Source organism: Panicum virgatum, chromosome 4N, assembly GCF_016808335.1.
Source record: "Panicum virgatum strain AP13 chromosome 4N, P.virgatum_v5, whole genome shotgun sequence".
Lineage (NCBI taxonomy): Eukaryota > Viridiplantae > Streptophyta > Magnoliopsida > Poales > Poaceae > Panicum > Panicum virgatum.
Window position 1 is genome coordinate 33,050,534 of NC_053148.1, and position 11,826 is coordinate 33,062,359.

Sequence of the window (11,826 nt, forward strand, 5' to 3'; positions counted from 1 at the left end):
GACGAGCGCCTTTGCCTTACATGCGGTGCCTCCTCCTGATGCTTCGATGGTGGCTTTGTACTTGAGGAGGAACTCTTCGGGGTCTGACTCCCCATCGAACTGAGGCAATATTGCTGGGTTAAGACGGTGAGGCCACTGTACCTCCTCCAGCTCTTCGGACAATGGTGATATCCTGTGATGGCTTCTTCGGCAACACTCTTCATCGTCTGACTCAGAATGGTCAGAGATCTCTTCGACTGGCCTGAACTTCTGGCGGGACCTTGGTGGTTCTTGCTGTCGCAGGTTGGCGACGACTGCCTCCCTCTGGGGTGGTCTTGGTGGAGCCTGCAATTGCTCCAGCTGCAGCCTCTGGGCACGGAGCTTCTCCTGCATCGCCTTGCAGCGAAGCTCCTCCTCCCTCAACTTGTTGTACTGCTCTTGACGCTCTGCTTCAGTGAGCATGGTCTGCTTCCCCTTCGCCCTTGTCATCACTTGTGGCTCTGACGGTCCTGATTCCAATGCCTGCTACTGAACCCTTCATGCCTCTTCGATGCGAGCGTCGATGCGACGCATCGCGGCGATGTCTTCGGCTGTGACGCCGATGTCTAGAAGGTTGACTTCAATCTGGCCATCTGCGAGGGCTTCGATAGAGACGTCGTCGCTGCTAGCCCCGTTCGCCTGTGTTGCTGCCGCTTCGCCCTGCGAGGGCGTTGTCGTCGTCGTTTCCTCAGAAGTGGATCCAGTGTTCCCTCTCTTCTTCGTTGCCGCCATGTGGTGTATCAAACCGACGGGTAGGCGCCAAACTGTTGGTGGAGAGTGTCTGCGGAACGGACGAACACAACAACAGTAATGGGCAACACGGATATCAAGTGATAAGGTGCTCTTTTCTCATTTCCCCCGAGTCCCCTTCAATGAACATTACACAGGGTATTTATAGGTGGCGTTACACCTTCAATGTACAATTACTCTATTGCACCCCTACAACGGTAATATTCTCGGGATATTCCTAGATGCGAGCGTAATTTGCCCGTTACAATTTGAGTACGCTACAGCTCAGCCGCGGGACCCACGCCGACCCCGGCATCTTCGCCGTACCCGACGAAGCTCCCAGACCCGCTGCTAAGTACTCTGCGAGACTCGCGTCACCAAGTCTTCGCTCCTCTCCGCCTTCTTGCTCGTGGAACAGCGAAGACGGGACACCTCCGCGACAGCTCCTGGCGTCAGCTTCAGCGTTCCGGTTGCCTTGTCTTCGCTTCCTGAGCCGAAGACACGCGAAGATGGGTCACCTTATGCTGGTAGACCCTCGGCTCGCCCTTGACTCCTTGTCTTCGTGTTCCTCAGGCGATCGGACCGAAGGTGGTGACCCCAACACCTGATCTTTCCTAAAATTAACCCGCGGTCCTAACCAGTGTAAAAGTAATTACATCCAGGCCCTGTTTTATTCGCTTAGACCCCTGAGCTTTCCAGTTTTTGAACCCGCAGTCCAGCCTTGGTGTTTTTGTGTGTTAGACCCCAGATCTATAGTTTAATTATGTAAAAGTCCCTGGTTTTTGCCCCGACCCCCCTGTAGCTCAGTTTTTCTCGCAGATAGGTCCCTGGATCTTGTTTTAAGTGTAGTTTTCACGTTCTAGTTCCGTTTTAGGTGTTCTTTATGTCTACGCGATCGTTGTAATGCGTAGAATAGTTCTAGCTTGGTTTTGCTTGCTGTTTTTATGTATTGTTGTACTGTTTCTTAGTGTATGCTATTGTTTGCATGCATGTTTATGTTGTGTATTGTTTTTGGCCATGTGTTCGTGAGTAGACATTGAGCTACCTGAGGAGCCTCAGTACCAATACCCAGAGCATCCATCTTCAGAGCCGTTTGAGCAGCAGGAACAATTTGAGGAAGGCAATTATAACATGAACACCACCTATCACTTTTAAATACATTTTCATACTGCATTTTAATATTGTATGCCTATAAGGACTTTCCTAGCCACTTTATATCTTTTATATATATATATATATATATATATATATATCCCTTGGGTTGCATTTTGGTTAATTGTGCTAGGTTGCTGCGCTATAACACACTTGGTCCTTTTTAATTAATTTGATTAATGGTATATGCAACTTAATTCTGGGGGTGGCCCGTTTGAGTGGCTCACGTCTCGTTTAAAATTGGTTTTTCTAGAAACTTGGTTTAGGGGGCTCGCACTGTGTTTTGTGCTAGCTACTCTCCATAAGGACCGTACGTCATTAGAGCGACAACCTGGGACAACCGTGCAACCACAAGACTGGAATGGGACGGTCTTGGCTTACTAATTAGGTCTTTTTGGTTTGGAGTAACTTACCTGCGGGGCAGGGGAGGTAAGCTTCAATGGTCCCTGCTCCTCTGGCTTGGTCTATGCTCCGTGTCTTGTACCCCTGTGAGGTGGGCCCCATCGTCGCCGATCCACCCTCGCAGTTACTCCTTACCAACAAGATTCTTTGTAACGGCCTCGTAGTGTGCTTGCTAGCCATCTTACCTACGGAAGTGTGATGAACAACTAGCGTAGCTCACGACTTGTGGGTAAAGATGTGCAACCTCTGTAGAGTGTAAAACTGGTATACTAGCCGTGCTCATGGTCATGAGCGGCCCAGATCCTCCTTTTGATTAGTGGGGTTACCTTGGTGGTTTCAGTTTGGTTCTCAGTAGTTCATAATTAATTTTGATTAATTTCTATGTAATTGGGTTTATGGTAAATCATCCACTTGTAGTAATTAGCTTCAATAAAATTTTGCCAAGATTAAAAGCTAATGCAGTTGAGTCAGCCAACCTTAGAGCCTCATAGTTTGTGTTATACTTGTTGAGTACGAGTTGTGTACTCACCCTTGCCTCCTCTACACTTTTTCCTCTTGTTCTTTTGGGGATACTCTACTGCTGCTCAGTTCCTGCCGGCGCGAGGGAGTTCACTCGGAGCTACCAGGAGTACGAGGACTTCTAGGCGTTCGTCTCCCAGTCGACGTCCATGTGGCGCCCTGCTTCCTAGAGTTTCTCGTATATGTTTAGACGCTTCCGCTGTATCAGACATGTTGTCATTAATGTAATAAATAACATTCGTACTCGCTTTATTATATCTTTTTACGTGATATGTGCTATGATATACTGTTCATTCTATTGTATATACATGTGACTTGATCCTGGCACGTATATGATTGCTCGGTTTATGTCCTTTTATAAACCGGGTGTTACACCACTACACCCAAGTTAGTGCATTTGGCCAATGGACAACAACTGATCACTGATAAAATGGTCCCTGCTATGGAATGGTGGTGTCAAGGATAAACCCTTTCTATGGACATGAGAGTGTTAGAGCTGGGTGCCTATGATGCTATTCTTGGGTATGATTGGTTACAGACCCATAGTCCTATGCATTGCCATTGGGATCAGGAAAAGATTCAATTTCAGGAGAGGGAGAAAACTATCACATTACAAGGACTACAGCCTGCTCCAATGGCTGTGAAAGCTATGTCAGCCCAGCAATTGTGGAAGAGTTGTCGAGCCAATGACATATGGACATTTGTCATTGTGGAACCTGTTACTGAGCAACACAAGCTAGAGATTCCTAAAAGTATAGAAAGCCTTCTACATCAGTACCAGGACATATTCACTAATCCTAAGGGTTTACCTCCACCTAGAGCATATGATCATGCCATTCCACTGCAACCAGGGGCTGTGCCCATCAACTGCAGACCCTATAAGTATTCCCCACAGCACAAAACAGAAATTGAAAAGCAAGTCAGAGAGCTACTAGAGGCTGGATTGATCACCCATAGTACCAGTCCTTTTGCATCCCCAGTGTTGCTGGTGCAAAAGAAAGATGGTGGATGGAGGTTTTGTGTAGACTATCGCAGGCTGAATGCTATGACCTTCAAAAACAGGTTTCCCATGCCAATTATTGAAGAGATCTTGGATGAACTAGTAGGCTCTAACTATTTCACCAAATTAGATATGAAATCTGGCTACCACCAAGTCAGAATGTTGGCTGAGGATGAATTCAAGAAAGCCTTTAAGACACCTCAGGGACACTACCAATTTAAGGTGATACCATTTGGTCTTACAAATGCACCCTCCACATTCCAGTGTATCATGAATGAGATCTTGAAACCATTTCTTAGAAAGTTTGTCTTGGTGTTTTTGGATGACATTTTGATATATAGTCCCACTCTGGAAGCTCATGAAACACATGTCCATCAAGTCTTTGAGCTCCTCAGAGAACATCAATTCTTTCTGAAACCCAATAAGTGTTCCTTTGCTCAGCATAGTTTGGAATATTTGGGGCATATCATTTCTCAACATCAATTCGGCTTGCATCACCGACGGGAAGGTCAGACTCCCTTAGCTGACTGAGGATCCTTACCTTCTTACCTCAACGTAGGTGCGTCGTTACAGGAATTAAGAGTTGCTTGTGAGTATGGTTTGACAAAATGTAAAGTGCTGGAAGTCAGATATATAAACCATACATAAATAACCACCTAGTAATTCCCGTAAATTCCCTAGGACTTTACGTTCTATGCACAACCCTTAACAATTCCAACGTAGTTTTCTGAAATACTTTGTTCTTCCAATTTTATAAGAAAACCAATTTTTAAGGTTCCAACATCTCCGGTGTATGCTTGCAGCTCTGATACCAGCTGTGGCAGAACCGCCTAAATTATCCCGGCTCAAGTGCGCAAGCCATCACCATAAAGACAACAATGCTCAAACGCACTTCAAACGGAACAATTTTTGATCTGTCGGGTAACGTCCCGATACAACCACCGATTCTCGGATCGAACAAGCATACCCCGCACGAAGGCGAGTCCAGAGATATTACAACCACAATTTTACAACACAGGCATAGTAATGATTACAAACCAGTTCAAAACATTATTACAAAACCAACTTACGTAAAACAGTTATACAAGCCATAACTTAAGTTCAGAATTTAGAAAGCGGAAGGTAAAACACGACGGCTATAACACGTCGCCAAAGGATACCAGGCTAGCCCAAGCATGGTATCACTCGTCAAAGTCATTGCCGGTCGAAGACGTATCCCACTCTACGGACCAGCCAGGAGGCAACGAGCAAGGATAGGTCAAGCTAGCGATCTGATCCTCAAAACTCATACCTGAAAAAAAGTTTCAACAGCAAGGCTGAGTATTCTAATACTCAGCAAGACTTAACCGCCAAAGGATATAAGTAGCCCACCTTAGCTAGACTATGCAAGGCTTTGTGAGGCTCTGGATTTCCTTTTGCTGAAAAGCAATAAAGAGTATGTCCTTACTTTCAAGTTTTAGCTATCAAGATTCTAGTTGATTAACCATTCTATGTAAGCAACTACTATTCAGTCATGGTAGTACTTTAAGCAAACATCAAGATTAATCATAATATTGTTGCTCTTCTTACTCTGTGTGGCAAAGAGATCAAGCAGTCTCATTTCATCGTGAGAGGCGGACGATTCTGAATCGAAATTCAACCTTGCAAGGAAAACCTAACACACACGTTTGGAACACCGTCGGGTCATTTCCAAACAACCGTTTGCCTTTCTTTCCGGCTCGTGGATAGGAACACTCTCCCCGACTACAGGGCTCCAAGGTCCACCCGTGTCCGGTCCACCCTTGTCCCTAGAAGTCATAGTGTTGCGCAACATAAAATAAAACCTATCTCTAAGAGAGAGTGTCATGTATATCCATTCCCCGGTCCAATCGGTTACTAGGCTTACCGCGTACCATATTTACGACATGTGGCTAGTACGTTCAAAAACTTAACCAGCACTACCACACACCGCGACCTTAGCAAGTTCATCAACACAGACGGGGTCTCACATAAGGTCATGATATCGATCACAACCCCGTCCGTCGTCCTTATATTGATAACAGAAAGTAAACAAACAATTCCTATAAAGCTCGCGAGTGACAGGCAATCACTCGACTTTTACCGGTCCTATAAGCTTAGCAATTATTCGAACTCAGGTCTAGTGTTCAGTACATAGGTTCCTAGGATCATGCATCTAGGTTTCCAATTCAAATCCTATGAACTGTAAATGCACAAGTAAATAACAGTAGTGATAATAATTTGAAGTATAGGTTATGTCCGGGGCTTGCCTTCTCGGTAGTTGCTAACTATTTCAGCTCTAGGCTCTTCCGAACTTTGGTCCGGGGCTTCAGTTAGTTCAGCAGTGTTTACTTGAGCTTCGAGATCACCTCCGTCAGACTCCGGGATCAACTCGTACGTCCCGTCCGATAAGGCAGTCGTGTCTATATGTAATGCAAGAACAACATTATAAATACACACATGGGCAATCGTTTATAGAGTAGTTAAATACCAAATTTAACTACACAAGGCATCATGATCAACAGCACAAAAGAAGTTGATTAACTTCCTAAACAAGTGGGGTGATTTCCTATACAATTAAGTCATGGTTTGCAAATAAATCAACAACTCAGAGTACAAATAGTAATAAATTCTACCAAAATTACACTAAACAGAACATGAACAAAGTAATCAACCCTGTAAAAATCATGCCAAGACATGTAGCCATTTAATCACAACAAATCATTCATGCAGGCAACACCTAGCACAATCTTGAATTATACAGGTCAAACTAGAGCAAAACAGAAGCTCAAAATTTAACAGGAGATCTACACAGGTTTGATCTAGCTACTGCGAATTTTTAATGATTTTATCTACATATAATTAATTCTGAGAAAATAAACAAAACAGACATCAGTTTAGAAAGATTCAATTTTAACTCCTGTTCTAGCCATGAACTGAGGCTCAAACTTCCTAGACAAGCTAAGTTACTCCAGATTTACACTCAGGAATAATTTCAGGATTTATCAAGAACAGAAACTATTTACCATAATTAAAGTCTACTAAACAAGGATTAAATCAAATAAATAGCTACACAAGAGAACTGATCATGAAATTTTTATAACAAAGCTAGTGTTACATGAGTAAACTACTACAAAAATTTCATAGTGACACAAGCTTTCAAGCATCAGATAAGAAAAAGATTAAAGAACTAGTATTTATATACCTAGTAACACAAATCAAAATCTACAACAAAAACTTGCAACTAAAGCCTAACATATTATGGTTCTAATGCATAGAGCTCTTCAAGAGGATTCCAAAACATCAAGATTTGCTAATTTACGAATTTTCTATGAATTGATATTGAATTTCAAAGATCACAGCAAACTATTACAAACAAGTCCCTGCGGGCACTATTCCTATGAGTCACTGACTACGCAGATAACCCCCTGGGGTTTTTCAAATTCAAACACCGATGCCCTTGGCCGGGTCAGAGAGGGGAGGGGAGGTTTGACCGGCCGTTTCCCGGCGAGGGGGTCGCCGGCGGCGAGGGGAAATAGGAGTGGGGGCTAAAGGAGTCCAAGGCGCACCTCTGGGTGCTTGGAATCGAAGCTAGGGTGGTCGGAGATGGGGTGTCGACAGCGAGCGGCGGCTTGCGGGCTCGGAGCACGGCGGCGGGGTAGCTCCGGTGAGGTTTGGGCGAGGGGAAGTGGCCTGGGAGCTGCACTAGGACGAGGCGCGGCTGATGGTGGGGGCTGTAGGGGTGGAGCGGGTCTGGGGTGGCGGCTCCGCGGCGGGGTGAGCTCGCCGGGGTGCGGGGTGGTGCGGCGGTGGCATTCCGAGGCGTGGGCGCGAGGAAAAGGCAAGAGAGCGAGGGGAATGGGTTTCTGGGGTTCCTTTATTGCTCGGGCGCGCGTGAGGAGAGGGCGGCGGGCTCTGCCCGCGGCTGTCCACGGCGGCGTCGCGGTGGAGGCCGCCGGGGTGGTTCTGGAAGCGGCGGGGGTGCGTGGCACGGCCGAGGAGCTCCAGCGCGAGGCAACAGGAGGGGGAGGAGGTCGTCCGCGACGCGTGGGTGCCAGCGCGCGGCGAATTAATGGCCGGAATGGCCGGGAAGGGCGTCGGCGGCGGCGCTGTCGGTGGGCGGCGGCGCGGAACAGAGCAGGGAGGGGGAAGAAGGGGATAAGGGTGATTTTGCAATTTCCAAAAGTTCCAGGGACTAAACTGTAAACTAGCGATAACTTTTAAACCAAAGCTCAAATGGAAAAGTGCCCAACATGAAAGTTGTTCAACTTTTCAAGATCTACAACTTTGATGTTGTGCAAAAATTTATTTGACCAAAGATACAAGAGCTAAAATTAAAAACATAGAAAGAAATTTGAATTCTAGGAAATTTGTCTTTTTCAAAACAATTTCATATCAAATGTAGACTTACAAGCAAAAATGGCTACCATGCATTAAATGCACTGAAATTTTACAAAAACACCCTCCACAAAAGTTATATTCATAAATAACTATATAAAGGACCTTGCATAAAATCATAATTACACATATAACCTTTCATAATTACAAAAAGATCCTTTTTAAGCATTTCAAGCACATGATGCATAGCAAACATACACAATTACTGTGCAGCCACCTATTTAATTACTGTGCAGACACCTATTTAATTACTGTGCAGACACTCGGGGTGTTACACCTACCATCCCCAAACCGATGGCCAGACCAAGAGAATCAACCAATGTCTCGAAATATACTTAAGGTGTGCAGTGCATGAGTCTCCACAGAAATGGAAGTGCCGGTTATCCTTGGCAGAACTGTGGTACAATTCTTCTTTCCACACCGCCCTGTGGTGTTCACCATTCAAAGCTCTCTATGCTTATGAACCCAATTTGAGTCTGTCTCCACTGCCTTGTCAGACTACTTCACAAGAATTACAGACAGTGATCCAAGACAGAGAACTACATTTACAAGCTCTTAAGCACCATCTACTGCGTGCTCAAACCAAAATGAAGATTCAGGCCGACAAGAAATGCTCTGACCTCCAGTTTCAACCCGGGGATCAGGTTCTACTGAAACTCCAACCTTATGTGCAGACTTCCATTGCTCACCGTCCTTACCCCAAGATTGCTTTCAAGTATTATGGTCCATATACAGTCCTACAACGCATTGGTGCAGTGGCGTACAAATTGCAACTACCTCCTGACAGTCTGATTCACCCGGTTTTTCACATATCCCAACTCAAACCGTTTCATCCCAATTACACGCATGTTTATGCATATCTTCCTAAGGTTCGTGATCTGTCGATGGTGGATACCATTCCTGAAGTTATTCTGGAGCGGCGCTTTGTGACACCTCTGGTGTCAATTTAGCCACAGGAAGACAATTAGCATAACCTCATACCTAAATGAGCCAAGAAAACTTAAATAAAACCTCATCAGATTGCTTTGCAAATCTGTGTGTAAATGTATGTGTGAATGTGTTTGAGTGAAATTTCTTGAAAAACAATATTTTGTATACTTTTAAACTTGACTTGGCATGAGTGGTAATAAGACACTAAAATACACCTTCCATAATGAGCTATAAACTCTATACAACCCAAATTCAAACCGGAAAAAAACCACCATCAAATGAAATGATGAATGGAACCAATCTTTAATTTGTGAAGAGCTACTAGTTCAAACAAAATAATAAAATAAGGCCACAAATATTCAACAAACAAGTAGTTGTGAAATCATGAAAATCTTTTTAAAGAAAAGAAGACACAAATGAAAATCTTTTTAAAGAAAAGAAGACATCAAATGAAAACATACTTAGTCCAGTAAGAACATATTATGTTATTCATTTCCTTCTCAAATGACAATTCAGAGTTATGAAATAAAATAAAAATTCAAGCAAAGGGTTAAACATTCCTTTAGCTCATGATAACAAAGAGTTACACAAAACAATAATGCATCCTTGTATAGGAATATATGTGGATATAAAACTTGTTCCTTTAATATTCTTAAAACTTTCATGCTCAACTTGTCATAAAAATATAGTATAAAGACACACTCATATTTTTGTGACACATAGTTAATGTAAAAGACTTTTTGCAAATTTAAATTGTAAACAGATTAAATAAAAAGGAGTTCAATTTCTAGTAGCAAGGTAGTTAAAATAACTTTCAAACCAATGCAAACATGCATAGGAAAATAAATAGGCGTATTCACCATGTCATGTGAAACAAATGTCTATTGTACACTAAGAGTAAAAGTGACAACATTCAAATGAAATGGCAAGTTCCTTAATCATTAAGTCATCTCATAGTTTTATAATAACTCTTAAACTATTGCTCAAACAAAAAAGTGATAGAAACAAAAGTTGTAGATCTTGAAAAACTGAGCAAAAATGGTATTCAACACTTTTCCATTTGAGGCCAAGAATAGGAGATAATTTTGGTTTATAGAGAAGTCCCTGAAGTTTTGTCTAATTATAAAAAGACCCCTGCCTTCATCTCCTACCTCTCTCCTCGGGGTATTTAATTTTTTACCATTATACCAGATGTAACTTCTTCAGATGGCACTCTTAGAATTGGCAATACAAAAAGAGCAGAAGAGAGAGAAAAACGATACAGTTTTACCACTTTTGTTTGCGTGGACGCCACCTTGTCCCTCCAACAGGGATCCATGTCATCAGTGGCTCCCCCAATCTTAAATGTTCAGCCCGCGCGCCCAAATCTGGCCCAGCCCACTCTCTTCTTTCCCTCTCCTCTGCTCCGGCGACGCACTCCCCCGGCTCTCCTGCAGCGCCTCCGCGGTCGCTCTCCTGCATTGCTCCCGATGGTGCCTTATCGATGGACGGGATGGGTCGATAAAGCCCAGCGCATCGCAGCACGCCAGCTACGCCGGTGGGGATGCAGGGGAGAAGGCTTCCTAGAGAACTCGAGATCCCGCTCACTACAAACGAGTGCCCCGGCGAGCTGCACGGGCAGCGAGCAGCCGCGCCACCGTGTCGGATCGCGCCTGTGCGTAGACGGCACGACCCTGCCCTGGCGGTGGGGCCAACAAGAAGACGCCCCGCGGGACCAAGGCCGGCGATGATGGCGGTGTCCTGCTCCGACTGCCGCTTCAAGCAGCACGCACTCGCGCTGACGTCCGCTCGATGTTCGTCTCCCTCGAGCGCCACTCCACCCCGTGCTTGTCACTGTCGGTGAGGTCGGCCTTGGGAGGGGCTGGCGACGCGGCGTTCCAGGCCCGCGCCAAGATGGAGCTCCGCTACCTCATCGACGCCAACATCGGCACGCACGCCGCTGCCGTGCCTCGCGAGGACGTCGAAGGCCGCCTCGGCGTCAGTCTCAGCAAGGCGCTCCCCAAGGCCGCGGTCAATGACGCCGTTGCCGCCTGCCACAACCTCACCGACGTCGCGCTGCCGTGGTGCTCGAACTGTGTGGTTTGCTTCTCGTGCTCATTGGTGTGGTCGTCATTTGGTTTGTCAAGCAATGGAGGGAGACGAGCTGCTTGTTGACCTTGCCGCAGAGGCCGATGGCGGTTGCCCCCCGTGAGGCTGATGAGGGAGACGAGCTGCTTGTTGACCTTGAAGACCAGCACCATCTCCACGACCTCCATGGTGACCGTGTCCATCACACAGAGCCCATTGCGGAACTGCGGCTCCACACCAACGCGCGCCAGCCAGGAGTTGATCTCGGGCCCGCCGCCGCAGGAGAGGAGCACCAGGTCACAGATCACCGACGTCTGCAGCTCTAGCGACTTCATCGCCGCGACAATGTACTTGACCACCACGGTCTTGCCCTTGAACCGCTGGATGAACAGGAGCGCCTCTGATAGCACATCCACGCGGCTTAGTGCCGCCGCGGCCGGGGACGCCGGTGTGGGCTGCGCCGCCACCACGGACGCGGTGGAGACAAGAAAGCCGCCGCGGCGGCAGGAGCTGGACGAGGGTAGGGGCGCAAGGAGTACGCCGCCGAGGTGCGCATCATCAGCCAGCTCCGCCACCGGCACCTCGTCCGTCTCGGCGGCCGGTACCACGAGCAT

The 11,826-nt window shown here is 46.1% G+C and overlaps 1 protein-coding gene across 1 annotated transcript; it reads right to left on the reverse strand.

The window, feature by feature from the left end:
* Window positions 1-11,049: 11,049 nt before the first annotated feature.
* Window positions 11,050-11,826, reverse strand: LOC120669333 (acetylglutamate kinase, chloroplastic-like). The gene has a single exon (XM_039949104.1). It carries the CDS (start codon window positions 11,824-11,826, stop codon window positions 11,050-11,052), a length of 777 nt encoding a protein of 258 aa, XP_039805038.1.